This window comes from Sus scrofa, chromosome 2, assembly GCF_054392235.1.
Source record: "Sus scrofa isolate SSC_HxYL_T2T_F1_AM1 chromosome 2, Sscrofa_HxYL_maternal_Yorkshire_Landrace_v2.0, whole genome shotgun sequence".
In the NCBI taxonomy this organism is placed as follows: Eukaryota; Metazoa; Chordata; class Mammalia; order Artiodactyla; family Suidae; genus Sus; species Sus scrofa.
This window is the reverse complement of record NC_139384.1, coordinates 61,553,215-61,580,093: the sequence shown is the minus strand read 5'-3', so window position 1 is coordinate 61,580,093 and position 26,879 is coordinate 61,553,215. Positions and strand designations below refer to the sequence as shown.

The window sequence follows — 26,879 nt, the reverse complement described above, 5'->3', positions numbered from 1 at the left end:
ACAATCAGTGAAAGTCAGTAAGACATTTGAGTGGAGTCTGAGCTCTTTGCTTTTCTCTCCTTCCTGGAACAGAGGGTCTGGCAAGGGACCAGACTTCAACCCTGCCTCTGTTTCCACCTGTGAGGGGCTTCCATCCCTTGCTATGGTGGATAGATGCAAGGGGAATGGAAGAGGATAGGGAACTTGTAGGCCTGCTTTCCCCACTTCTCCTCCTGCAAAAAATCTGTATCCTTTCTGCTACCCATATTGTAGAGCATTCGAGGGATTGGAGGCTGATCAAGGAAAAAGATGACTATAGTAACACATATTGGGCTTTATTGACAATGTATGAATAAAGCTGCAAGGGAGGGGAAATCACTCCCAGCTTGAGATTGTCTAGAGCCTTGTGGCACAGGGGACCCTATCCAGCCAGAAGGGAAGGAAGGAAAGGGAACTCCTGGGGGAAAGGGGATCAGGGAAGAGACTTAAGTGTTTAGGTGATGTTGAGCAGCAACATTATGAAGAGTTTTGAGATCAGACTCCCCAAAGGGGCTTAATAGATTGGGGCCTTATAACTGCAAGGTCCTATCTAAATACTGTTGGGTGAGGTTTCATGGAAGCAAAAAAGGCCGTCTCTGAATGTCTAAAATTTTGCTTGTTTGAGCTATTTTAAAAATAATTAAGGAGTTTGGGATTAATGTATACACACTACTATATACAAAATTGATAACCAACAAAGACCTACTATGTAGCACAGGGAATTAAACTCAATATTTTATAATAACCTATAAGGGAAAACAAGTATGAAAAAGAATATATATAATATAATATACATTCTTTTTGAAACTCTTTCCCTTATAGGCTATTACAATGTGAAAAACTGAATCACATTGCTGTACACCTGAAATTAACAGAACATTGTGAATTTGCTATACTTTGATAAAAATAAATAATTACAAATTTTGAGTTTGGTGATGACAGGCTTTTATACTAAGGGTCTCCACCTTCTGTGAAGAAATAAACATCCTAGGTGCCAATAAGTCTATCTTTGGCTCACTATGACACATCATCAAGCACTCAGGTGCTCTTACTTGTTGACTTTGTTCTCCATGTCTTCAGAGATTTGTCCAGTGAGACACAAGAGATATAGTCATCACCTTCTGTGGAGATAACCTGGACATTTTGCTTCTAAGATTAGTGAAAGCTGAGGCAGACAGAAACTAAGAAAGGAGATGGGACCCAGCAGTGGAGAGGAGGTTCCAAATTCTTGGTTTTACAGACCAGTAAATAGAACTTTGAGGAAGATCTATAGGGAAAAATGAATAAAGAGTGAGGCTCTGGTGCTGGATCTTCAAGGGTAGCTACCCACACTCTCCTCTTTATCTGAGGGCTAGCAGGCCCATCTCATACAGAGTCAGGGATGGCTGGAAGTGCTAGAGAATATATTGGCACCAGCCTCCATTAGTGTTGGGTGAGAGCGGGTAGGTAAGTGCCCCTGAGTGAGCCTAACTCTCAAGTGGGCCATGCTTTACCAGAGACTCTCCCTTCTCTGAATCACTTCTGCCTTCCCCAGTGGTGTTTATTCATAAATGTGTATTTAGTTCGTCTTCTGCCATGTGTTAGAAACTCTACCATGAATGCTCTTCATGGCTTTTTAACTTCTCTAGCCTCAGTTTCCTTATTTGTAGAATGTAGAGTCACAGTAGAACCCACCTAATACAGAGGCAATTTTTCTCAGATCCTTGAGAAAAATTTTCTTGGGTTGTAAAGCTGAAAAGAGGCTTTTTAAAAGATGTACATCTCTGGATTTCCCTTATGGTGCAGTAGGTTAAGGATATGGCATTTTTCACTGCAGTGGCTTGTGTTACTTCTGTGGCATGGGCAGTTTTTATCCCTGGCCTGGGAACTTTCACGCGTCACAGGCACAGAAAAAAAAAAAAAAAAAGGAAAGATTTACATCTCTTGAAAAGAGAAAATATTTACACTTGCAAGTTTTCTAAAGTAAATGCTCTGAGAAAATGGAGGTTAGGGGTCTAGGGTCTAGAAGAAATCAGCTAATGTTTTGGCAAGGCAATCTCATTCACTGGCTGATGTTCTCATACACACAATTATACACACAATTTCAGAGAGTTTGAAGGCTCCTGAGCTCAGTTCTGGACCCAGATGTTAAGACAAGTAATTTTGGAAATGGAGGTCTGGGGCTGCTGGACTAGGATGGTGAGAGATAGGAAGCAGAAAGAGGCGAGGCTAGAAAAGAAGACAGCCACTCTGATGGGGGTGGCAGGTGGTGTGGAGAAGGGGAGGCAGTGTCTGAAACACACGAAATGGTGAGTGGACACGAAGAATTGCAGGCTCCCATCAGGCCTGTGGATTCTTTTATTTTTTGGAAGTGATTTCGTTTTTATTTATTTATTTATTTTGGTCTTTTTGCCTTTTATAGGGCCGCTTGCACAGCATATGGAGGTTCCCAGGCTAGGGGGGTCCAATCAGAGCTGTAGCCGCTGGCCTGCGCCAGAGCCACAGCAACGCAGGATCCGAGCCGCGTCTGCAACTTACACCACAGCTCACGCCAGATCCCCAACCCACTGAGCAAGGCCAGGGATGGAACCCACAACTTCATGGTTCCTAGTCAGATTCGTTAACCACTGTGCCATGACAGGAACTCCGATTTTGTTTTTATTGAGGTAAAAGTCATGTAACATAAAGTCACCATTTTCAAGTGTATAATTCGGTAGCATTTAGTACATGCAAAATGCCGTGCAGCCATCACCTCTAGAAAAGAATGGGAAAGCTATATTTTTTTTTAAAAGGGTCATGGTCTGGTTATAGCTGGCTGGATTTAAAAAAGTGACTTCTAACTCAGGAATATGTCAATGGTGAACTGGTCACAGCCAACGCTAATCAGCATCCCTTTGTTTTCTAACATCTTATGCTTTTCAGTATAAATTGAAAAAAAGAGATTTCTTTTGGCTAGATTTGTATTTATATTTAAAAAGTTAAAGAGCTTAAAACCTATGTGATACTCACTCAATTTAATAAAAACAATTTACCTTAAACTTGAACAAAATATTAAACTATTTCAAGAGTCTAGGAATTTTGCTAGTGAAAAAGGTAAGAGAGGTATCTCTGGGTGGGTGCCACGCTGTGGATTCTTGATTATCTGGTTTTCTTTCTCTCTCCCTCCCTCCCTTCCTTCTTTCTTTCCTTCCCTCTCCTCCTCCCCTCTCCTTCTCCTCCTCCTCCATCTTCTTCCTTCTCCCTTATTCTTCTCCTCCTTCTCCTTTTCCTTCCCCTCCTACTTCTCCTCCTTCTCCTTTTCCTTCCCCTCCTCCTTCTCCTCCTTCTTCCCCTTCCTCCTCCTCCTCTTCTCCTTCTACTTCTTTTTCTTTACCTTCTTCTGGACAAACCATCTTATTGAGGTTTAACTGACATGTAAAAAGCTACATGTATTTAATGCATACAACTATGTGAGTTTAGGTTTCATCAGTACCATCAAAGTCATAAACATAACCATCACCTCCAAAAGTTTCTTCCTGCCCCCTTTATTATTATTGTTTTGTGTGTATGTTGTAAAAACACAACTTGCACTCTATGCTCTTAGCAAGTGTTACAAAATACAATTCAGTATTTTTATCCATAGGCACTAGGAACTGGTTTTCTGACAACAGTGATGAAGGGGATAGGAGAAGAGAGAACACTAGACGGAGGCCTGCTGCAGCTCATGGATGCCTGGTGTGGTTGCTCGTTTGCCTTTCTCCCTTTTCTTCTCCTCCACCTGGATTCCAGCCTGGCCAGTGTACACTTCCAGACTAGGAGAGAGGCCCTTTCTCTCTGTCCTCCCCAACTGTTCATGGCCCTCTGTCCACCCAGCTGACCTGGATCTCCTCCCATGTCTGCCCTCATTCTGGGCACTTCCTTGTGTTCTCACTGTAGTAGTCTGCTCAGGGCTGCCTTTCATACTCTGAGATAGGCACCAGATCCAGGTCCCCACTCTGGCCCCTCCCCACTCTGGCCCCTGCTCCTTTTTTTGCCTCAGCAGCCTTTAGGGGGGTGAGCCCTGCCCAGCCTCTTTCTACCTCCTGTGCAAATGCCCTTCCTATGCATGTGGCTAAACCCTTGCTACCATGGGGCAGAGACTTATCCCCCAATCTGCACCCTGCTGGCCTTCTAAACCTTCTCATCTTCCAGTCTCCACTGAACATCAGTTTTCCCCTATAATAGTCAGCACAACTGCTGCACATGATGAGGGTGTCCTGTGCCCAGGAACTCCACCCTGTGTTTGTATAGGTGATCCCGGTCTCACCCTCCACAACCAACCCTGGAGGGCACCTTGACATTTGTCATCATTGAGAATGCTTTCTTTGAAGTAGCCTTTACTTCCTAAAGTCATGAATTATTTACAAATATTTTAAGAATAAGTTGCTTTATCCAGCTTTGTAAGTTCTGCAAACTTCTTTTAAACATTAAAAATGATATGGGAAATTAAAAGAAGAAATTTAATATATGATATCAGCTATACATGGAATCTAATAAAATGATACAAAATAATATATTCATAAAACAGAAAGAAAACCACAAGTTTTGAAATTAAACTTAGGGTTACCATAAGGAAAACCATGGGGAAGAGGGATAAATTAGCAGGATGGAAATAACATGTACACACTACAGTATGTAACATAGACAATTAATAAGAGCCTACTGTATGGCGCAGGGAAATCTACCCAATAGTCTATAGGGAAATGGTAAAAAAAAGAATGAATATATGTATATGTATAACCAATACATGTATAACCAATACAACACATGAAACTAATACAACATTGTAATTCAACTATATTCTAATAAAATTAAAAATAAATAAAAATAAAAGCAAAGAAAACAAGGAAATAAGTACCATAAACTCAGATAATCACTCCTAAAATGTCAGTATATTTTCTTTACAGTCTCTTCTACTTATTTTCAGATCAGTTAACATTAATTGTTGTAAAAAGTTTTGTATCTAGATTACTAACATTATGTCCAATGAGCATTGCTGCATACTTATTAGTACCTTAGCACAATCCTTACTTTCTTCTTGCCAGAAATGTTGATTGCTCCTAATTACTAGTCATGACAGGGATGCTTATTAGAGTAGACTCCAAACAGGTCTGGGAGCTGGACTGCTGGGGAACAGCATCTTTCCCTTCCTCAAGTAAGTCTTAAGCATCTGGCAGGGTAGTTTGGTGCTAGGTATTTGCACCTGGCTAGGAGGCAGGCACAAGCTCTATTTTCCAAGACCTCTTCTCCTGCTGGGCTGTGAAGACATGGGCCATATGTTCAGCAACTGAACTGGGGTTCTCTAGAGACCCTGGCATGGGGATGTCTGCTTGAATTCAGGAACTCTTGACTAATGCTTTCTGTAACTTTCCCCAGATATCCTGCTACTTTTGCTGTTAAGGACATGTTGCTTCCTTCAACCATGCCCATAGCTTTCCTTCTGTGACCCTTGGGGTCTTGGGTGACAACTATGCAGGTATAGGATAAACAGGTGTGCACAAGCATTCTCTGCATAGAATAGATTTCATGAAGTGGTATTATTTAATTAGAACATAGAAACCTTTCAAGGCTCTTGACTTATAGGCTGACCCTCTGTTCAATTTCTACACTCACTAGGGTCTGGAAACCCCAGAAACAGTATAGGGCTCCTAGTAGAGTAACACCATCAAGCCTCACTCATTTGCTGAAATAAAGTAGTACATGGTTTAAATCTGCAGGCCTTTGCTTGGTTGGGTATGAATGTTTCCCCCAGTTTTCCCAACCCCATCCTTGGGTTTCTGCTCACATCTTGGCCCTCCATCCAGTTATGGCCATACTACCCAAAGCAATCTACAGGTTCAATGCAATCCCTATCAAATTACCAATGACATTTTTCACAGATCTAGAGCAAGCAATCCAAAAATTTATGTGAACAACAAAAGACCCAGAATTGCCAAAGCAATTCTGAGGAACAAAAACCAAGCAGGAAGCATAACTCTCCCAGACCTCAGGCAATATTACAAAGCCACAGTCATCAAGACAGTGTGGTACTGGTACCAAAACAGACAGATAGACCAATGGAACAGATTAAAGAATGCGGAAATAAACCCAGACACCTACAATCAATTAATGTTTGACAAAGGAGGCAAGAATATAACATTGGGAAAAGACAGTCTTTTCACCAAATATTGCTGGAAAACCTGGACAGCTGCATGCAAATCAATGAAACTAGAACACACCCTCACACCATGCACAAAAATAAACTCCAAATGGCTGAAACAGTTAAATATAAGACAAGACACCATCAAACTCCTGGAGGAGAACATAGGCAAAACATTCTCTGACATCAACCTTACACATGTTTTCTTAAGTCAGTCTCCCAAAGCAACAGAAATAAAAGCAAAAATAAACCAATGGGACCTAATCAAACTGACAAGCTCTTGCACAGTAAAGGAAACAATAAAAAAAAACATATGGAATGGGAGAAAATTGTTTCAAATGATGAAACTGACAAGGGCTTAATCTCTAAAATATACAAACAACTTGTAGAACTCAACAGCAAAAAAAAAAAAAAACTAATGGAAAAATGAGCAAAAGACCAGAATGGACATTTCTCCAAAGAAGATATACATGCAGGTGGCCAACAAGCACATGAAAAAATGCTCAACATCCCTGATTATTAGAGAAATGTAAAAGCCACCTCACAGCTGTCAGAATGGCTATCATTATCAAGTCAACAAATAACAAATGCTGGAGAGGATGTGGAGAAAATTTTACGCTCCTAAACTGTTGGTGGAAAGGTAAATTGGTACAACCACTATGGAAAATGGTACGGATTTGCCTCAGAAAACTATGTATAAAACTACCATATGACTTAGCAACCCTGCTCTTGGGCATGTATCTGGAAAAAAACTTTCATTGACGATTATACATGCACTCCGTATGTTCATCATAGCACTATTCACAATCACCCAAGACATGAAAACAACCTGAATGTCCATCAACAGATGAATGGATTAAGAAGATGTGGTATATATACACAATGGAATACTACTCAGCCATAAAAAAGAAAAAAATAATGCCATTTGCAGCAATATGGATGGAACTAGAGACTCTCATCCTGAGTGAAGTAAGTCAGAAAAAGAAAGACAAATACCATACAATATCACATATCTGGAATCCAGTATATTTCACAAATGAACCCTTCCACAGAAAAGAAACTCATGGACTTACAAACAGACTTATGCTTGCCAACGGGGAAGGGATGGGAGTGGGATGGAAAGGGAGTCTGGAGTTAATAGATACAAACTGTTTCATTTAGAATGGATAAGCAATGACATCCTGCTGTATAGCACAGGGAATTATATCTAGTCACTTGTGATGGAACATGATGGAAGATAATGTGAGAAAAAGTATATATATATTATATATTATATATATTATATATGTATACATATATATGTAGGTACAACTGGTTCACATTGCTATACAGTGGAAATTGACAGTACACTGCAAATCAGATATAATGGAAAAAATAAAAATTATATATACAAAAAATTTTTCAAGTCTTCCAGCTCTTTTACTCTCAGTATCCTCAGTGTTCCAATTTCTCTGAGATAGTTAAGTTGTGGTTTTATATATAAATTCATGTATTCAAGATATCCAAGTAGATTTTACTAATAAAAATATCATAGCTTATTTGTAAGTCCTCACTTAGAACTGCAGATGAAGGTAAAACACAAGGTCTCTTTTTAAAACAAATGCATCCATTGAAACGGTTTCGCTGTTGCTGAATTGAGTGGGGTTGCACTGTTTCCTCCTGTTTACAACATACAAAGCTTTTGGTCAAGGATTTGACACTCACAGATGACTATGACTATCTTATTCATGCTTAGTGTTCATGGCAGGCATCCCCATCGGAGGATATTCTGCATTCCTTCATCTTTGGCTATATTTCAGCTCTCCCTTTAGTTTAAATTTTAAGTAGTAATACTGTCTTTCAAAATGAATTATGTTATTTCTTTAATTTTGGGGGGCCATGCCCACAACAGGTGGAAGTTTTCAGGCCAGAGATTACACCCACAGGAAGCTGGATTCTTAACCTTCTGCACCACAAAAAGACTTCCTCTTTAAATTTCTTATTGTGGCAAAACATGCGTAACACAGAACTTATCATTTTAACCATTTTGAAGTGAACAATTCAGTGGTCAGCACTGCTCCTCTCCAGAGTTTTTCATCATCTCAAACTGAAAAGCTACACACGTTAAAAAAATTCTATTTCTCATGCTTGATTTCACTCAATTACATACATTTATGATCCTCTGGATATTTGTTTCCTCATAAAGTATATTACCACGGAGTTCTCATTTTGGCTCAGCAGCCAGAAATCCAACTAGTATCCATGAGGACATGGGTTTGATCCCTGGCCTCGCTCAGTGGCTGAAAGGATCAAGCATTGCCATGAGCTGTGTTGTAGGTTACAGGCATGACTCAGATTCTGAGTTGCTGTGGTTGTTCAGGCTGGCACTGTAGCTCTGTTTCAAACCCTAGCCTGGAAACTTCCATATACCTGCAGATGCAGCCCTAAAAAGAAAATAATTACCAAAACAAAGACCTGCTAGAGATTGCTTTGGTTGTTCAAGTTTACTTGTTTCCTTTTTCCAGCTTTTCATTCACTGCTCTAAATATAGCTAGCCTCTTTTTTGAAATGCATGTAATGTAACTAATTCAGTTTTGAAAATTGATGGCCCCAAAAGGAAAGCCTTTAAAATTCCATCCAAAAAATACTGTGGGTATTGTTGCTTTTGCTGGTTTCAAAACTATTTCCTTATAATCTACTGTGAAAGTCCTGCAGGAAACCTGGAAGATGAAGCAAATTTAACTTGCAGCTCTATTGGTAGGCTGATATATCTTTTGTTTTAAACTTCCCCAAAGATAAAAAATTATGTTTTTGTCACTAAACACAAAAGTCAATGTACAATGTGACCATAAACACATTATTCCTATGTTTTCTGAACTTCACTGTGTACTGCCTAAAGATCTTCACAGAACACTGCTGCTTCTAAGTGCAAAGAGCAATATCAATAAAGAAAATTTATTTGGAGCATTGTTTCATTCATTACTTTTAAAAGAAATTTTTTTAATTTTATTTTATTATAGCTGTTTTACAGTGTTCTGTCAATTTTCTACTGTACAGCATGTTGACCCAGTTACACATACATGTATAGATTCATCAGAAGTGATTAGACATAGTTCCCAGCACTACACAGCAGGATCTCAATGCCTATCCATTCCAAAGGCAATAGTCTGAATCTCTTAACCCCAGCCTCCCAGTCCATTCCACTCCCTCCCCCTCCCCCTTGGCAACCACTAGTCTCTTCTCCAAGTCCATGGTTTTCTTTTCTGTGGAAAGATTCGTTTGTGCCTTATATCAGATTCCAGATGTAAATGATATCCTATGGTATTTGTCTTTCTCTTTCTGACTTACTTCACTCAGGATGAGAGTCTCTAGTTCCATCCATGTTGCTGCAAATGGCATTATTTTGTTCTTTTTATGGCTGAGTAGTATTCCATTGTGTATGTATACCACATCTTCCTAATCCAATCATCTGTTGATGGACATTTGGGTTGTTTCCTTGTCTTGGCTATTGTGAATAGAGCTGCAATGAACATGTGGGTGCATGTGTTTTTTAAGGAAAGTTTTGTCTGGATATAGGCCTAAGAGTGGGACTGCTGGGTCATATGGTAGTTCTATGTATAGGTTTCTAAGATACCTCCATACTGTTCTCCATAGAGGTTGTACCAGCTTACATTCCCACCAACAGCGCAGGAGGGTTCCCTTTTCTCCACACCCCCTCCAGCATTTGTTATTTGTGGACTTATTAATGATGGCCATTCTCACTGGTGTGACGTGGTATCTCGTGGTAGTTTTGATTTGCATTTCTCTAATAATTAGGGATGTTCAGCATTTTTTCATGTGCTTGTTGGCCATTTGTCTCTCTTCCTTGGAGAAATGTCTCTTCAGGTCCTTTGCCCATTTTTCCATTGGGTTGTTGGTTTTTTTGCTGTTGAGTTGTATAAGTTGCTTGTATATTTTAGAGATTAAGCCAAAAATTCTTTTTGGCCATGCATGCAGAAGTTTCTTTTGGCTACGGCATACAGAAGTTGCTGGGCCGGGGATGAAACCTGTGCCACAGCAGCCACTTGAACCACAGCAGTGACAACATTGGATCCTTAACCAGCTGTGCCATCAGGGAACTTCTCATTTCATTACTGATATGTAATTTTAACGCATTGCTTTTCTCAAATAAGTCTTTAAAATCATGATTAACTACCAAAAGAAAAAAAGAAAATTACTTAACAAAAGTCTTTTCCAAAAAGATACGCAAATGATCAATAAGCCCATGAAAAGATGTTAAACATTATTAACCAACATGCAAATGCAAATAAAAACCATAATGAGATACCCACTTCATACCTACCTGGATGGCTATAATAAAAAACCAGATAATAACAAGTCTCAGTGGTGTCGTGGAGATATATGAACACTCAAACACTGCTGTGGGAATATAAAATGGTAAAGCCACTTTGGAAGACAGTCTGCAGTCTCATAAACAGTTAAATATAGAGTTACAACATGATCCAGCAATTCTATTTCTACACACATACTCAAAACATTTGAAAACATGTGCTCACACTAAAACTTACACAAAAATGTTCGTAATGGCATAACAACATAACATTCATAAAGTAACAGTATAAAAACATTCATAGTTGTCAAAAAGTGAAAATAACCCAAGTCCATCAATCAATGGATACATAAAACCTTGTCTATTCAAACAGTGGGATAGTTTTCAGTTTCAAAAAGAAATGAAGTACTGATAAGTGTTAAAACATTTGAAAACTTTATGCTATTTCAAAAATGTCAGACATAAAGATCATATATTGTATAATCCCATTTATGCGAAATGTCAAGAACAGGTAAATATAGAGAGAGACAAAGTAGATATCTCTGTCTAGGGCTGGTGGTATGGGGCCAGGGGGACAGGGTGTTGGTGGCTAGAGGTGCACAGTTCTTTTGGTGCAGTAAAAATGTTCTAAAATTGATAGCAGTGATGATTGTACAACTCTGAGAATATACTAAAAACCGTTGAATTTTATAACTTTGAATTGGGTGAATTGCATGAATTACACCTCAATAAAACTCTTTTTAAAAGACTATTACTTTTTATATTTAGAGGTATAAGAAAATAATATAAAAGAAAAGATGTCTCCTAAAGCAGATTCCAAAGTTCTGTACAGTAAGTGAAGCACTGGGGCATTTTGCTGCAAACAGCACAGATGATGCCAGCCCCTTCCTTGCCACCTATACATATTAGATAATGGCATGAAAAAAGAAGGCCATTACAGGAAAGGCAAAGGCAAGGCCAAGAGGCTCACAGATTTGGGAAGTTCCTCCATGTCTATTGGCACATTTGGCAGCAGTTTAAATTGTGTCCTTTTCATTGTATGTACAGAGTTTCACTAAAAGCTTTGTAAGTAGAAATGCTACCATTCCATAATTTTTTTCTTTTTTAATTATTATTATCAAAGATTAGTTGATTTACAATGTTTCTTCAAGTTCTGTTGTACAACAAAGTGACCCAGTCACACACATTTCCCTGTGCTGGTACAGTAGGATCCCATTGCCCATCCATTCCAAATATTACAATTTTCATCCCCCAAACCCCTAAAATGTCCACCCATCCCACTCCCTCCCCTTTTTCCTGCAGGAACCCCAAGCCTGCCCTTCTTGGCCATGATCTGTTTCTGGGTTTTTTTTGCTTATTTGTTTGTTATTTTTAGATAGTATCATCTGTTCCATATTTTAGATTCCACAAATAAGTGATATCATATGGTATTTGTCTTTCTCTTCTGGCTTACTTCACTTAGTACGAGAGTCTCAGGATCCATCCACATTACTGCAAATGGCATTAGTTTGTCTTTTTTTATGAATGAGTAACATTCCATGGTATATATGTACCACATCATCTTAATCTGTCAATGGACATTTAGGTTGTTTCCATGTCTTGGCTATTGTGAATAGTGCCACTGTGAACATAGGGATGCAAGTATCTTTTTCAATGAAAGTTTTGTCTGGATATATGACTAGAAGTGGCATTGCTGGATCATACAGTAGCTCTATATTTAGTTTACTGAGGTACCTCCACACTGTTTTCCACAGTGTCTGTACCAATTTAAATTCCCACCAAGTGTGGAAGAGGGTATCTTTTTAAGTTGTGTATGTTTTTCAATTTATGGGTGCCATACCCAGTCCATGAAGCAGAGAACCTGACACTCTTCTTCTGTCCTCCTGGCCCAGGAAGTGATGGAGGGGTGGGAGGGCAGAGTGGAAGGGCTTGGAATCTGGTGACCTCCTCCTTCCAATGGCAGAGCTGTTGCGGGTAAGAGCTGACACCCCTTCCCCTGGGGCCTATGCTATCCATAGCCTTGTATGCAGATGATGCCTAATATAAGCTCAACTCAGTGAAATGTGAGCAGAATTGCTGCCTGTCACTTCCAGGATGGGACAGGAGATAAAGGTGGAAGTCTGGAGTTGGAGTTGGAGTTGGGTGGACCCATAGGATACTAAGGGTTTTGGGGGTGTGCAGGGAGAGGGTTTCTATTATCCTGACTGGAGAAGTCGATACATGGGCACACTCATTAAAACTCATAAGACTTAAATTTAAGACAAGACACCATCAAACTCCTGGAAGAGAGCATAGGCAAAACATTCTCTGACATCAACCTTATGAATATTTTCTCAGGTCAGTCTCCCAAAGCAAAAGAAATAATAGCAAAAGTAAATCAGTGGGATCTAATCAAACTGACAAGCTTTTGCACAGCAAAGGAAACCCAAAAGAAAACAAAAAGACAACTTACAGGAATGGGAGAAAATAGTTTCAAATGATGCAACTGACAAGGGCTTAATCTCTAGAATATACAAGCAACTTATACAACTCAACAGCAAAAAACCCAACAACCCAATGGAAAAATGGGCAAAGGACCTGAAGAGACATTTCTCCAAGGAAGAGAGACAAATGGCCAACAAGCACATGAAAAAATGCTGAACATCCCTAATTATTAGAGAAATGCAAATCAAAACTACCACGAGATACCACGTCACACCAGTGAGAATGGCCATCATTAATAAGTCCACAAATAACAAATGCTGGAGGGGGTGTGGAGAAAAGGGAACCCTCCTGCGCTGTTGGTGGGAATGTAAGCTGGTACAACCTCTATGGAGAACAGTATGGAGGTATCTTAGAAACCTATACATAGAACTACCATATGACCCAGCAGTCCCACTCTTAGGCCTATATCCAGACAAAACTTTCCTTAAAAAACACATGCACCCACATGTTCATTGCAGCTCTATTCACAATAGCCAAGACAAGGAAACAACCCAAATGTCCATCAACAGATGATTGGATTAGGAAGATGTGGTATACATACACAATGGAATACTACTCAGCCATAAAAAGAACAAAATAATGCCATTTGCAGCAACATGGATGGAACTAGAGACTCTCATCCTGAGTGAAGTAAGTCAGAAAGAGAAAGACAAATACCATAGGATATCATTTACATCTGGAATCTGATATAAGGCACAAACGAATCTTTCCACAGAAAAGAAAACCATGGACTTGGAGAAGAGACTAGTGGTTGCCAAGGGGGAGGGGGAGGGAGTGGAATGGACTGGGAGGCTGGGGTTAAGAGATTCAGACTATTGCCTTTGGAATGGATAGGCATTGAGATCCTGCTGTGTAGTGCTGGGAACTATGTCTAGTCATTTATGATGGAGCATAATAATATGTGAAAATAGAATGCATACATGTACGTGTAACTGGGTCGCCTTGCTGTACAGTAGGAAAAAAAGTGTATTGCGGAAATAACTATTAAAAAATAATAATAAAAAAACTCATTAGGAGTTCCCGTCGTGGCGCAGTGGTTAACGAATCCGACTAGGAACCATGAGGTTGCGGGTTCGGTCCCTGCCCTTGCTCAGTGGGTTAACGATCCGGCGTTGCCGTGAGCTGTGGTGTAGGTTGCAGATGCGGCTGGGATCCCGCGTTGCTGTGGCTCTGGTGTAGGCCGGTGGCTACAGCTCCGATTCAACCCCTAGCCTGGGAACATCCATATGCCGCGGGAGTGGCCCAAGAAATAGCAGCAACAACAACAACAAAAAGACAAAAAAAAAAAAAAAAACTCATTAGTCAAATGACTTCCCTAGTTCTACCCTTCACTTTGTGATTTCTTCTCCTGCACTAGGAAAGGCATTTAGAACCTTTCTATATCTTTCTCCAGTTTCACATATTAGAATGAATAAGCACCACACAAAATACCAAATCCATTATTGTTTTTCCTCGTTTATATTTAATCACATAAATTTAATGTCCTTTTTGAAATATATAAGCAGGATAATCTAATATATTGTCCAATAAAACACACCAATTAAAAAAATGTCTGAGTTCCCACTGTGGCTCAGCAGGTTAAGGACCGAGGTTGTCTCTCTGAGGAGGCAAGTTCAATCCTTGGCCTCAATCAGTGGGTTAAAGATCTGATGTAGGTCGCAGATGCAACTCAAATCCAATGTTGCCATGGCTATGGCATAGGCCTCAGCAGCAGCTGCAATTTGACCTCTAACCCAGGTACCTCCATATGCCACAAGTGCACCCCTAAAAAGAAAAAAAAATCATTAGTCAGAATACAAACATTTTATTCTATTTAAATTACACCTGAATAAAGTTGATTCTAAAGAGAATAAAATAACCTGGGCCAAAGAGCTTGACAAACTATAAAGTGCTGTAGAAAGAGTGATTCGTGATTTGTCCAGCTGTACAATGTGAATATAGCAGTGTGTGGAGCTCCTCAGATATGGGGCTTATTCTGGAGCCCAGGCTGATGCTAAAGAAGAATTGGCAGCAAAGGGATTTATCCAGGTGGGAAGTTCTAGACCAGCCCAGAGGACGGTAATCCAGAGTTAAGTGTGGACAGCCAAGGAGAGGAATGTAGACATTGAGCAGGAGTGGTTCTTTGCCCTCTTCCCTTCTCTGGGTGACAAGGCAGGACACAACAGTGTCAGTAGAAGTGCATTTCTACAGTATTAACTACTCTCAATTACAGCAAGATGACAGAGCATCTGCCCTGGGCAGGTCCCTATGACTTCTGTCTTTAAACTCCCTACACTGTCTTTCTATCTACACCTTAAGTCTGGGAGAGCCTCCTGGAATGGAAACCTATTCCTACTCCTACCTCTCTGCTTACTTGTGCTATGGCCCTCTTCAGCCCTCAGTCTAAAGCCCAAGGCCTTCCAACATATGGGACCTCCTAGGATCTGTCCCTGCTCAGCCTCCAGCTGCCTTCTCAAAACTCAGCACCCTAACCTGAAATAGTGTACATACACCCACACATGCACATGTGTTTGCATTTCAAGGATCAAGCCTACCCAAAATGCTATCCTGTTTACCTTTAAAAATACTATGTATAAAATAAGCTACAAGGATATATTGTACAACCTGGGAAATATACCAAATATTATATAATAACTATAAATGAAGCATAACTTTTAAAAATTGTGAATCACTATGTTGTAATATATATAATGCTATACATTAACTATACTTCAATTTTAAAAATAAAAACAATTTTCTTCAAAGAAAAAAAAAAAACTCAGCACCCTGAATTCCATTCCTGTGTGACACTTCACAATTCCCCCAAAGTACCATTTGTTCTCCAAATCAACCCTTAGCAAGGGAACTTCCAGGAGGTTTTAAGAACAGTTTAGCTCTGTCAGTGCCCTTGGCTGCCTGGAGTCAGCAGCCATGTGAAGATGTAAACCAGCTGTTCTGTGGCCTGTGCAGTCATGGGGGCAGTAGCCATGGAGAGTCTGGGGAGGATGAAAAGGGATAAGTGATCCTGAGACACGGAAGCAGCCTCAGTGAGATCAGCATGGTCTGAGGGAAGTGGGCCAGGGTTGTGCGTTCCATATCACTCTTTTTGGTGGTCTCCCTTCTTCCTAGAGCATGGGGAAAGTTGTTTTCAAACTGGAGTCATCTGCTAATGGCTTGTATTAATCCTTTGCCAAAGAGAACTATGTTGGCAACTCATACAACCCCTTGCAGCAGGTATCATCACTATACCTCTAGAATAGGTGGGAAACTGAGGCAGAGATGACATCAGTTGCCCAATTTTTCAGGACTGGAATTGGTTTGGTTTTGTTTTGTTTTGTTTTTCCAGTAGATGATTGATTGATTGGTTGATTTTAATTTTTTTTTTAGTCTTAACTGTAATCAATTTTTATTTCCCCAATACATTTTTTTCTACTGTACAGCATGGTGACCCAGTTACACATACAAGTATACATTATTTTCTTTCACATTTTCATGCTCCATCATAAGTGACTAGACATAGTTCCCAGCACTACACAGCAGGATCTCAATGCCTATCCATTCCAAAAACAATAATTTGCATCCATTAACCCTAAGCTCTCAATCCATCCCACTCCCTCCCCCTCCCCCTCCCCCTCCCCCTTGGCAACCACAAGTCTATTCTCCAAGTCCATGATTTTCTTTTCTGTGGAAAGATTCATTTGTGCCTTATATTAGACTCCAGATGTAAGTGGTATCATATGGTATTTGTCTTTCTCTTTCTGACTTACTTCACTCAGGATGAGAGTCTCTAGTTCCATCCATGTTGCTGCAAATAGCATTATTTTGTTTTTTATGGCTGAGTAGTATTCCATTGTGTATATATACCACATCTTCCTAATCCAATCATCTGTTGATGGACATTTGGGTTGTTTCCATGTCTTGGCTATTGTGAATAGAGCTGCAATGAACATGCGGGTGTCCAGGACTGGAATTTGAAGCCACACTCCTCTGGTTTTATGGGCCCTATCCCTGACCACCAAGCCATACTGCCTCTGAGGTATATTCTGCTAGGTGCATGCATATAAACCACTTCCTCCCAGGACACATAATTGAGGCCTCGCCCCTAGAGCATGCCACATGGTCCTCTGGGCTCTCTCTTTACTTGTAAGCCAGCTGGATGCAGAATACTTAGCTAAAAGCCCAAGAATCCCAGGGATGGGAGAACCATGGGATAGAAGGAGGCTAGCCACTTCCTCACTCTCAAATGGGAGAGCTGCCCAGGATAGCTGCCCAGTCAGGAGCATCTACATGGGTTTAAGTAAATGAGAACTGAACTTTCCTTGTAATTAAAGCCCTAGGTGTTTTTTTTTTTTTAATAAGATCTATTTGTTACAGCAGCACAACTTAGCCTGTTATTAATTGCAAAGGGAAAAGACAAAAACTTTACAGTGGAGAAATCTGGCAGATATCACCTTAACCAAATAATCAAGTTTAACATCACCAGTTGATGCATACAGTGATATCAACACACACAATGATATCAGATGATATCAACATCACAACTCCTGGTAAGATGCGCTAAGAAGGGCACATCATTTCTGTAAATTCTTGCCAAAAATGCATCACCTCAATGTGATCATGAGAAAACTTCAGACAAGCTCAGATTTCTGAAAAAAAATGACTGGTCAATAAAATAAAGACTCCAGAAGTGTCACAGAGTGTGGGGCACTGAGGAGACATAACAAATAAATGCAAATTATTGGGTCCTGGGCTGGAGAAAGAACATTAGTGAAAACTGGCAAAAGCCAAATGAGGTCTATTAGTTAACACTATGGTTTTAGTGCTAACTTCTTGGTTTCAGTAATAGCAGTGTGGTTATGTAAGATGTGAGCATAAGAGGAAGGTGAATGAGGGAGTACTAGAATTTTCTGTACTATTTTTGAAACTTTTTGGAAAGTGTAAAATTATTTCAAAATAAAAAACTTAAAGAAACAAATAAGAATGAAGGTGGTGACATACTGTTGCCAGATGGCCTTTCTGATGGCCTTGGTCTTAATTTTCGCCAGCAAGCCTGGACAATGAAGAGCCACATTGGTTTATACTTTTAAAAGTTTTTATTACAGAAAACCCCATTCTTCTGAGTCCAGCTCAAGTTCCCCTTTATTTGATAAAGCTGGGCTTCTGTGCATATTGGATTGAATGGTTTTCTTGCTCCCTGGGTGTCTGCTTTGGAGCTGAGTACTCTGCCTTTGATTGTAGGTTCTCTGAGAGGAGGGGCTGGGACTCTGCAGCCATGTTTCATTCCATGCAAGGCTATGAGACACCTGGTCAGCAAGGCACTGACAACATTATGCTCCTGTCTGGGAGGTTGGGCAGGGGAAACTGCCAGCCATCAGCAATCCTTTTGCACCCTCTTTGGGTCCCATGGTGACACAGCCCTATATAATGTCACTTTGGGCCTCTGGTCACAGCCTACAATTGCTAAAGAGCCAAATATCAGTACTGGAATCAACACAGGGCATTATGAGGTACCGCTGGGGCACCCCCAAGTGTGAGGATGGGGATAAGTTATCTTGGTCCCCAGAAATGCAGAACTGTAGGCAAAAGATGCCAGCAAGGTGGAAGGGTCTGCTTCTCAGAAGCAAACTGGGCAGGGATCAGGATGGTCCTGGGGGCCCTCACACAAAGGTACAAGGATTTCAAAGGCAAGGAACTGGGAAGTGGTACTGGACAGTGGCTTGAAGGAAGCCCAGCCCAGAATGTACAAGGACAGTTTTGGTCAATGAGTGAACCAATGCTTTAATAATAAAGAACAATGTGGCTATCACAGGCTATGACCTGGAAATCTGTGACTGCTACCCAGTGAACAGTTAAATAGGGTAGGGTAGGGTTTGAGGGTGCAGATCTCACAGCATCAGCCCCAGCAGAAGAAAGCTGACAAGGGCCAGTGGGGTGAAGGATACTTTAGAACCAGTGTCAGTGGTGGTGGTCAGGGTAGGAATGGGTGTTGAAGAGATACTGAAGTTGTCTACACACTCAAACTTTTGGAAAAGGACTCCTCCAACTACCCGGTTTTCAGTAGAGAGGAACTGACAGGTGGAGTTGCTGATGTTGGAGCAGCCTTTCACCACGAGCTTTGTCTCTGTGAACACAAAAGAGACAGTAAGGACTTTTCAGCCCCTCGCCCTTCCTCCTCAGTCTTCTCAGTGACCTCCAAGAGCTGAAATCAGTCTGTTTCTGACACAGGAGCTTGGGGAAAGGAGCCCAGGATCAACAATACCAAATGGTGATGGCAGAGCGGCCATGGTGGTGAGGGCTTAGATCCACCCCCGCCCCCACCACACACACACACCATCCTGGAGGAAACTAAGGCTCCAGATGGTGGATGTGAGCCTGAGCTCACAGGTTAGGGACAGAGTTGGACCTTGGACTCAAATCTTCAATGTTTTCCTGAGTAGCTGGCAGGTGGTGAAATCTAAAGACAGTCTCAGACTCTCCCTAGTCCTCTGCTCTCTCAAGGGAGTCAGCACTTCAGGCTGCTGGCCTCCCCTCATCTAGGCTTTGCTTTCCATCCTCATTCCCCTCTTGACCTGAGTTCTCCCTATCTGAGTTTTCCCTGAGGAAAGGGGAAAGCAGCCAGAGTGGATGCAGAGAGACTGTGTCTTTACTTTAAATCTGTGTTGTGATATGTTTAGGGTCACAATATGTTGTGACCCTATTTTAATGTGCAGGTCCTAGGAAAAGACCAAGGGAATTTGCAAAGAAGATATGATTGTGATTGCAGCTACCCTTTATTGAGTATTTACTATGTACCAGTATTGTTCCTTTGGCTACAAGTCAAATAGCCCTGGAGGAGAGTCAGCTCACGGGGGAGGAAGGGACCGGCCACTTGTCAGAGCTGAGCTGCAATTTTAGTTCAAGGCTAACTCCATAATTGCCTCTGAGAAAGAGGGAGAAACCTCCAAATCCCAGTGCAAAAAGCAATTCATTGCTACTTCAGAGCAAGTTTCAGTGCCGGAAGTTGAATTGGAGTGGTTTAGGAAGATATGTTGCTTGGCTCATGTCTATAGTATTAAAAATAAAAGCAAAAATAGACCTTGGTTCCCTGGTGGCCTAACAGTTAAGGATCAGACGTTGTCACTACTGTGGCTTTGGTTTGATTCCTGGCCTGGGAACATCCACATGCTGGGGAAGCAATCAAAATAAATAAATAAAGTTTGTTGATCTGAACGTTATTTTTAAAAAAAAAAAAAGTGACTTTGTGCAAAAACAAAAACAAAATCCTACATTTATGATGGCTTTGACTTGTCTGACTTTCAGATGAAGTCAAAGCCTAGGACTTTGCAGACTCCTGGGAATAGGGTTAGCAGAAAGAGCCAGTCCTTTTGATGCCATTGTTGCCCTCAGACAAAGATTTAGAATCAAACATCAGAACTGTGTAAACATCTCAGAGATTTTAAAAATAAAAAGATCCTTAAATGCATATGACTAAGTAAAATAAGTCCCTCTGAAAAGGCCACATACTAAATGGTTCAAACTCTATGACATTCTGATAAAGGCAAAACAATATAGAGAGTAAAAAAAAATCAGAGGTTGTGAGGGGTTAGGGATGAATACACAGAGCACAGAAGATTTTTAGGGCAGCAAAACCACTACGTATGATACAGTAGATATGCGCCCTTATACATTTGTCAAAACCCACAGAATAAACATGACAACCAACCAACTCTAATGGACTCTGGATGATAACAATGTTTCAATGTGGGTTCATGGATAATAACAAATGTAACTTTTTGGGGGAGTTGTTGATAGTGGGGTAGGCTATGCATGTGTAAGAGTAAGGGATAAAGGGGAAATCTCTGTACTTTCCTCTCAATTTTCCTGTGAATATAAAACTGTTCTTAAAAATATTTTTTTTAATGTAAAAAGAAGTTTAGGATAAGTATAATGCTTGGGCACACTAAGAAATCTGCAGTGACAATTAAGCACAAATTTCAAATACAATAATTGCCTTTTAACAAAAGCAGAAATCAAGTTGTATCTGGGCATTAGTGCTCTTAAATTCTTATTATTCTGAGCTAAAAGTAACAACTGGCTGGTCGTTACTTTTAGCTTCATGCCTCTTCCTTCCCTGCTGGGCCACCACTAGTTTAATTTCCACCCTCCAATGTGGTCTGGGTCACAGCCAGTGGAATATGGAAGGGAGTAATGCATGTAATTCTAGGCCTTGCCTCCCTCCACTCCCTCTCTTTCCCCACCTGCTGACAGGATGCAAAGAATACCGCAGAGAGCTGTCAAATTTGGAAGGCACCCAGGGCCCTGCACTTTGCAATGAATTGCTCCACAAGGAGAAAATTAACATCTGTTGCATTGAGCAATAGGACTTGGAGGTTCCCCTTTAATTAATAATTATCTCATCCTAATTAATAAATGTATCATTATTTAAATGTGTGGGCATAACATCTGCCTATTTAAAGAATATAGTTGTTTTGTGTTGTATAATGGTTAGTTTGTATCTCATAATGGTTAATATCAAATTACTTTTGTAGGAAAAAAACAATTGGTTGGATATTAAAGCCCAATTTGACTCTTCCTTTCAGATGACTCAACCTGTCCTAAGACATCTCTCAGTGACAGGTGAAGAAGGAAAGTATACACATAAAAGGATATAAAAGTCAAACCCACCCACATCCATAGAACAGCTCAACCTAGTAAAGAAGTAAATGCCAGGAGTGACATGATGCACTTAAAGAAGCTGGCTTGATTACAAGACACAAAAGAACAGGGTTCAAAAGACAGCCCAGGAAGAACAACTCTGGACTGAGAAGGCAGAAACAGTAACCAGATCAATGCCATCAACAGCCTCACTCTACCTCAAAGGCACTCTGACCTTATCCTCTCAATTTACTAACCTCCCCCAGCCCTTTGTTTGTTAACCCAGAATTTATGACCCAAGGCATGACATACTTTCAACTCAAGTCCCATAAAATGGAATTGGGACTCCAAGACATACCATTCTTAAATTCTGCAATTAGATTGACACATCTTTCTTCCTTATAGCATTTCCGGGATGTCACATTACAGAACGTTTCATTTGGTCCATAACATGCAAGGCACTCTATGTTGCTGAACACTTCTTCCTGTGGGGGAGCTGGGCAGAGTAAGAAGTATTAACTGAGAACAGTGTGATCACAAAGATCATGGTACTGCTGGAGTGGAAGGGGATAGGCAGACAAGGATGCTAGCCTGAGAAATGAGCAGTTCTCCTCTGAGAATGGAGAAACTGTGTGCTCAGATATCTTAGATCCTGCCTTAAAAACACCAGCCATCTCATCCCCAGGTCCCAATGAAATATTTACAGCACACAGCCTCACAGTCTTGCCTTTACAGACAATCTAGACTTCAAGAACTGTGGTTAATGAGTGCAGTGGGAAGAGAAGGGAAAGGTAAAATTTTGAGCTAAAACCAATCTATAGCTAGTGTCAACTTTAGCCAGCTAGGAGTTCCTGTTGTTGTGACGCGGAAAAGAATCCGACTAGTATCCAAGAGATCGCAGGTTTGATCCCTGGCCCCATGAGCTGTGGTGTAGGTTTGCAGAGGTGGCTTAGATCCCGATTTGCTGTGGCTGTAGTGTAGGCCAGCAACTGTAGCTCCTATTTGACCTCTGGCCTAGAAGCTTCCATATGCCACAGGTACAACCCCCAAATAGAAAAATTGGCCAGGTATTCTGAATATTAGCCAACAATGGTGTGACTATTATAAAATCTTGCTTTGAACAAAAGAAAACAGGCCATTATTTAACATTGTGAGGTGGATAAATATATATCTAGAGAGACCCAGATCTGCTGTAAATGAACTGTGCTATATGTATCTACGGTCACATTTTCTCCTCTTCAAAAAGAAGGGTTTGATTTAGACCATTTCTCAAAATGTGGTCCAGGAATTCATGAGGATCCCTGAGACCCTTTCAGAGACTCCACTAGGACAAAATCATTTTCATGATAATACTAAGATGTTCTTTGCCTTTTTTACTCTTTTCTCTTATGATAATACACTGGAGTTTTCCAGAGGCTATATGACATGTGAAATTGCAACAGACTAAATATGCAAGTAAATCTGAGAACCCTACTATATTCCACCAACCAGAAATTAAAAAGCTTTGAGAAAACATGGAACAGTGTCACTCTTCTGACTAAATATTTTTCACTTTGGAAAATAATTACTTCCATGAAAAAAATGTTATTGATGTTAATGTGTCATGGGTTTTATTTTTTAGTGAACTAATAAATATATTTTTAATTTTCATCATTATTTTTAATACAGTAGACATCAACAGATATAGTCCACATAAATAAACTTTCTTTGGGGTCCTCAATAATTTTTAAGTCTTAAAAGAGGGTCCGAGATCAAAACATTTGAGAGTGTCCTTCCACACATTTCAGAGTGCTGTGATTTCTGACTTTACTGAGAAAGAGGAAAGCATGGTATTCGTGCTGGCTCATTTGTTTCTCAAGTAAATTGTTTCTGTCAGCTGTTCACATTACCCAAATATGCATGGAAATGCCCACATTTAAGATGTCCACCTAAAAGTGAGAACCACAAGTGGTGAAGGAAGAAGAGGGAGCTGGGAGGACTGAGGAGGGATAGCACATGGCCAGAACCCACCTATGGTATCATTGGAATCATTACACTCCTGTCCGAGGCAGCACTGGCTGGCAAAATGGAAGCTTTCTTCATCAGTTACACGGATGGTGAAGGCCTCAATCATGCCTTCACTGCAGTTCTCTGCAGAGCAAGCCTTATCCTGGTACAAGGTAATGTCTCCTCCTGCACAAAGGCGAACACAGACTGTCAGTCCTGGATGTGGAGGGTTTGAGGCTGGCAGACACCCTGAATAGCGACTGCTTTAGGCAAGGGTGTAAATCACACCCTTAGCTCAATGTGACTTGTGGGGACACTGAAGAGGGTTTCCTGCAAAAAGAAAAAATTTTCCCCAAGAGGTTGTTCCTTTCCTATCTCATGGGGAAAAAAATCCGCATCAGAGATGCAGATTAAGCTCCAGGTGAAAGGCTGATGGGGATGCTAGAAGTGGGTTGTTCAGGCTGACACCCTTAGAGCCCTCTAATCAGTCTTAGCAGCTCTAAACATCGCCAAGCAAATGTCATGGGACCTGTGTGCCACATGATGTTGAACCTGAAGCTGGTCAAGCTTTTAGATCAGATCTATGCAATATGGTAGCCACTAGCTCTATGTAGCTATTTACAATTCAGTTCCTCAAACACCCAAACATATTTCAGGTGATCAATAGCTACATGTGGCTACTATAGGACAGCATTGGTCTAGACATTAACATCATTGAAGAAAGTTCTATTGAACAGCATGAGTGCTGTTTATAGGAACTATCAGGAATGAGTAACAAGTGAAATGACAGAACAAGGAAGAAATCAACCAAAGGTGGAATACGAGATAGCTACAGGATAAATGGCCCCATTTCTCCAGTAAATCAATGAGATTGAGCAAGAAAAGTGATGTTAGCACTTATTAAAAAATCAGACACAATGGACCTAACAGCAAAATGCAATGTGAGAAAATTCCATTATATCAAGTATAAAACATCTTTGAAACATGAAATATTTTAAGGTGGTTTGAGTATTAGAAGAAATTTTTAAATTATAGCTAATTTTCTTAGATGTAATAATAGTCTGGTAGTTATGCAAAAAGGAAATAAAAGTCAGCAGAAATAAATAGTGAAGTGTTAATAGGGGAAATAACATGCAATCTAGGTTGCTTTAAAATGCTATTGGGAAAAAATAGCAAAATGTTAAATTGTTGACAGAATGGTGGTTACATGGCAGTTCATTATACCCTTCTTCCTGCTTTTGTGTATGTTTTCAATGTCTATAATAAAAAGTTGAAATAAATCAAATTTCTCTGAGAGAGAGGTAACAATTATGCCAGCAGAACACTCTGGAGAGAAGTTTGAGTGAAAATATGTTGGATCTGGAACAGGAACGGACACTGAGAGAAAGGAAAGGGGGCATAAGATGAAGAATGAAAGACCCTAGAGCAAATTGCCTGCCTTGCAATTTAACTAAGAGTTGCCCCTGCTTCACATGTTCACTAATGCAAGTCTACAATGAGTTTTCAGTCAGGGCGGCAATTCCAAGGAGCCACAAGGGCTGCTTGCTTGGCTCTGCTGCTGTGTTACTGACTCCTGAGTATTGCTTTTCCTGGGAGGTGCTTTCATAACACCCTCTCTCCTTGAGAAGCCCAGCCTTCCTTTCCTGGGCCACCTCTTCAATGCCAGCCCTGTGCAAGCCCTAGAAATTGGGACGATGAGCACCCCCAGGCTCACCTAAAGAAGCGTTGGTCAAGAAAGTGGTACAGCTGGCATTGGCATCTGAAGGACACTCAGTGGTGGTGCTGTTGACACAGGTGTTTGTCAATGAATTACACTGCACACAGCTCAGGGACTCTGGGAAGACAAGATATCCATCATCTTCAACATTCAGGAGACAAGTATAGAGTGTGCTCTGGACAAAGCGCTGCACTCACCTCAGGGTAAGAATAGGCTAAGATATCATCCTTTCCCTCTGGGGTCCCCAAACTTTAGACTATGAGATGAAGCCACCCCCATTAAGTTTCTCTCACGGTCCATGAGCCCCCACTGGGAAGACCAAACTTTGACCCACAGCACAGAGTGGCACCACTGGGGGCAGTGTACACAGAGGGGGTCCCAGTCTCCACTGACCACACCTTGACATGAGAGGTCATATGAGAGGATCCTAGAGCACCAAGAGCGAGAAGGCTCTGGTGAGCTGGAAGAGGGGATCTTCATCCCAAAAGGGGGCCACATGTTTTCTCTCACCTACAGCTGCAACCGTGAGCAATGTGATGAGGCCAGCAATGAGGAAGCCCTTCATGGTGCTGGATCTCCTGAGGACAAGGACTGTGGCTGCAGAGGCTTATGCCTGAAGAGACACAAAGAAGGCACTCTGGGGCTGGTGGGGCGTGATATCCCCTAAGGTTGTAATCATTCTTCAACAAGCCCAATGTACAGCCCATTCTTGTGAAAGAAAGAAACAGTATCCTCAGCAGGGAGCAGAGCCATGATGCAGATTTCACCCTGCCTTTATGCCTACAACTGTCTGGGTTTTCCCAGTGCTAGATACCTGCAAAGGTGTCCACAAACAGGTATGAAACACATCCCAGGGCACTACAGGTACCAAATTGATCACCAGCCCCACGAAGGGTGAGGGTCCAAAAGAAATTTGGGCTTTCCTCTCCCAGAGCATAATGGCCATCCTGGAGTTGGTATCTTGCCACATTCACATAATGCGCTTAGGCGCTCTGTCTCTGCCATCACCGCTCCAATAGGTAGACACCTATTGAGAATTTCCTCTATTCTGTGCACTTACATGCATTGATTTATGTAATTTCTCCACCCCAGCGGGTAGGTACTATCATTATCATCACCCTTATTGCAAAGGAGAAACCCAGAGAGGTTAAGCAGAAGTCCAGGTCACACTCCTGGGAGGGGTTAGAGATGGATTTGGCCCAGGATCCTAACCACCACTCCACACTACCTCCAATTAACTGACTCCCAACTCCAGGCCTGGGCACACTCTACCTTCAGGGCTGAATCAGAGGCCTTAGCACACCTCCAACTGGTCTGTCATTAATCTCTCTGCACCTGTAAATTGTCTGATAGCTAAGGTTTAGCTGTATCTATTAAGATTCCGAATCAGTGCTCCCACAATTTCAACTTGCCTGTGTATCAAAGTATTACGAAAGGGAAATGTCTGGCTCTGCACTGAGCCCTTCCTCATCATTATCTCATTTGTCCCACAAACAGTAGCCACGAGCCACACATGGCTACCTACATTTGGATTTATTGAAGGAGTACAAAGGAAACACTCTGTTTCTTGGTCACCAGCCGTGTTCCTTTGGCCAGTGCAAGTATGGAACATTCCC

At 41.0% G+C, this 26,879-nt stretch overlaps 1 protein-coding gene across 2 annotated transcripts in view; it reads right to left on the bottom strand.

The window, feature by feature from the left end:
* Window positions 1-18,004: 18,004 nt before the first annotated feature.
* Window positions 18,005-26,879, bottom strand: part of LYPD8 (LY6/PLAUR domain containing 8) — a 120,508-nt gene continuing 111,633 nt past the window's right edge. For both annotated transcript variants that reach the window (XM_085012173.1, XM_003123593.7), the window contains 5 exons: window positions 25,774-25,876; window positions 25,261-25,380; window positions 23,571-23,732; window positions 21,919-22,056; window positions 18,005-19,047 (listed from right to left, as the gene is read on the bottom strand). In XM_085012173.1, the coding sequence (XP_084868299.1) occupies window positions 18,812-19,047; window positions 21,919-22,056; window positions 23,571-23,732; window positions 25,261-25,380; window positions 25,774-25,828 (711 nt within the window). In that variant the 5' untranslated portion in view covers window positions 25,829-25,876 and the 3' untranslated portion in view covers window positions 18,005-18,811. The remainder of the gene's footprint in view (window positions 19,048-21,918; window positions 22,057-23,570; window positions 23,733-25,260; window positions 25,381-25,773; window positions 25,877-26,879) is intronic.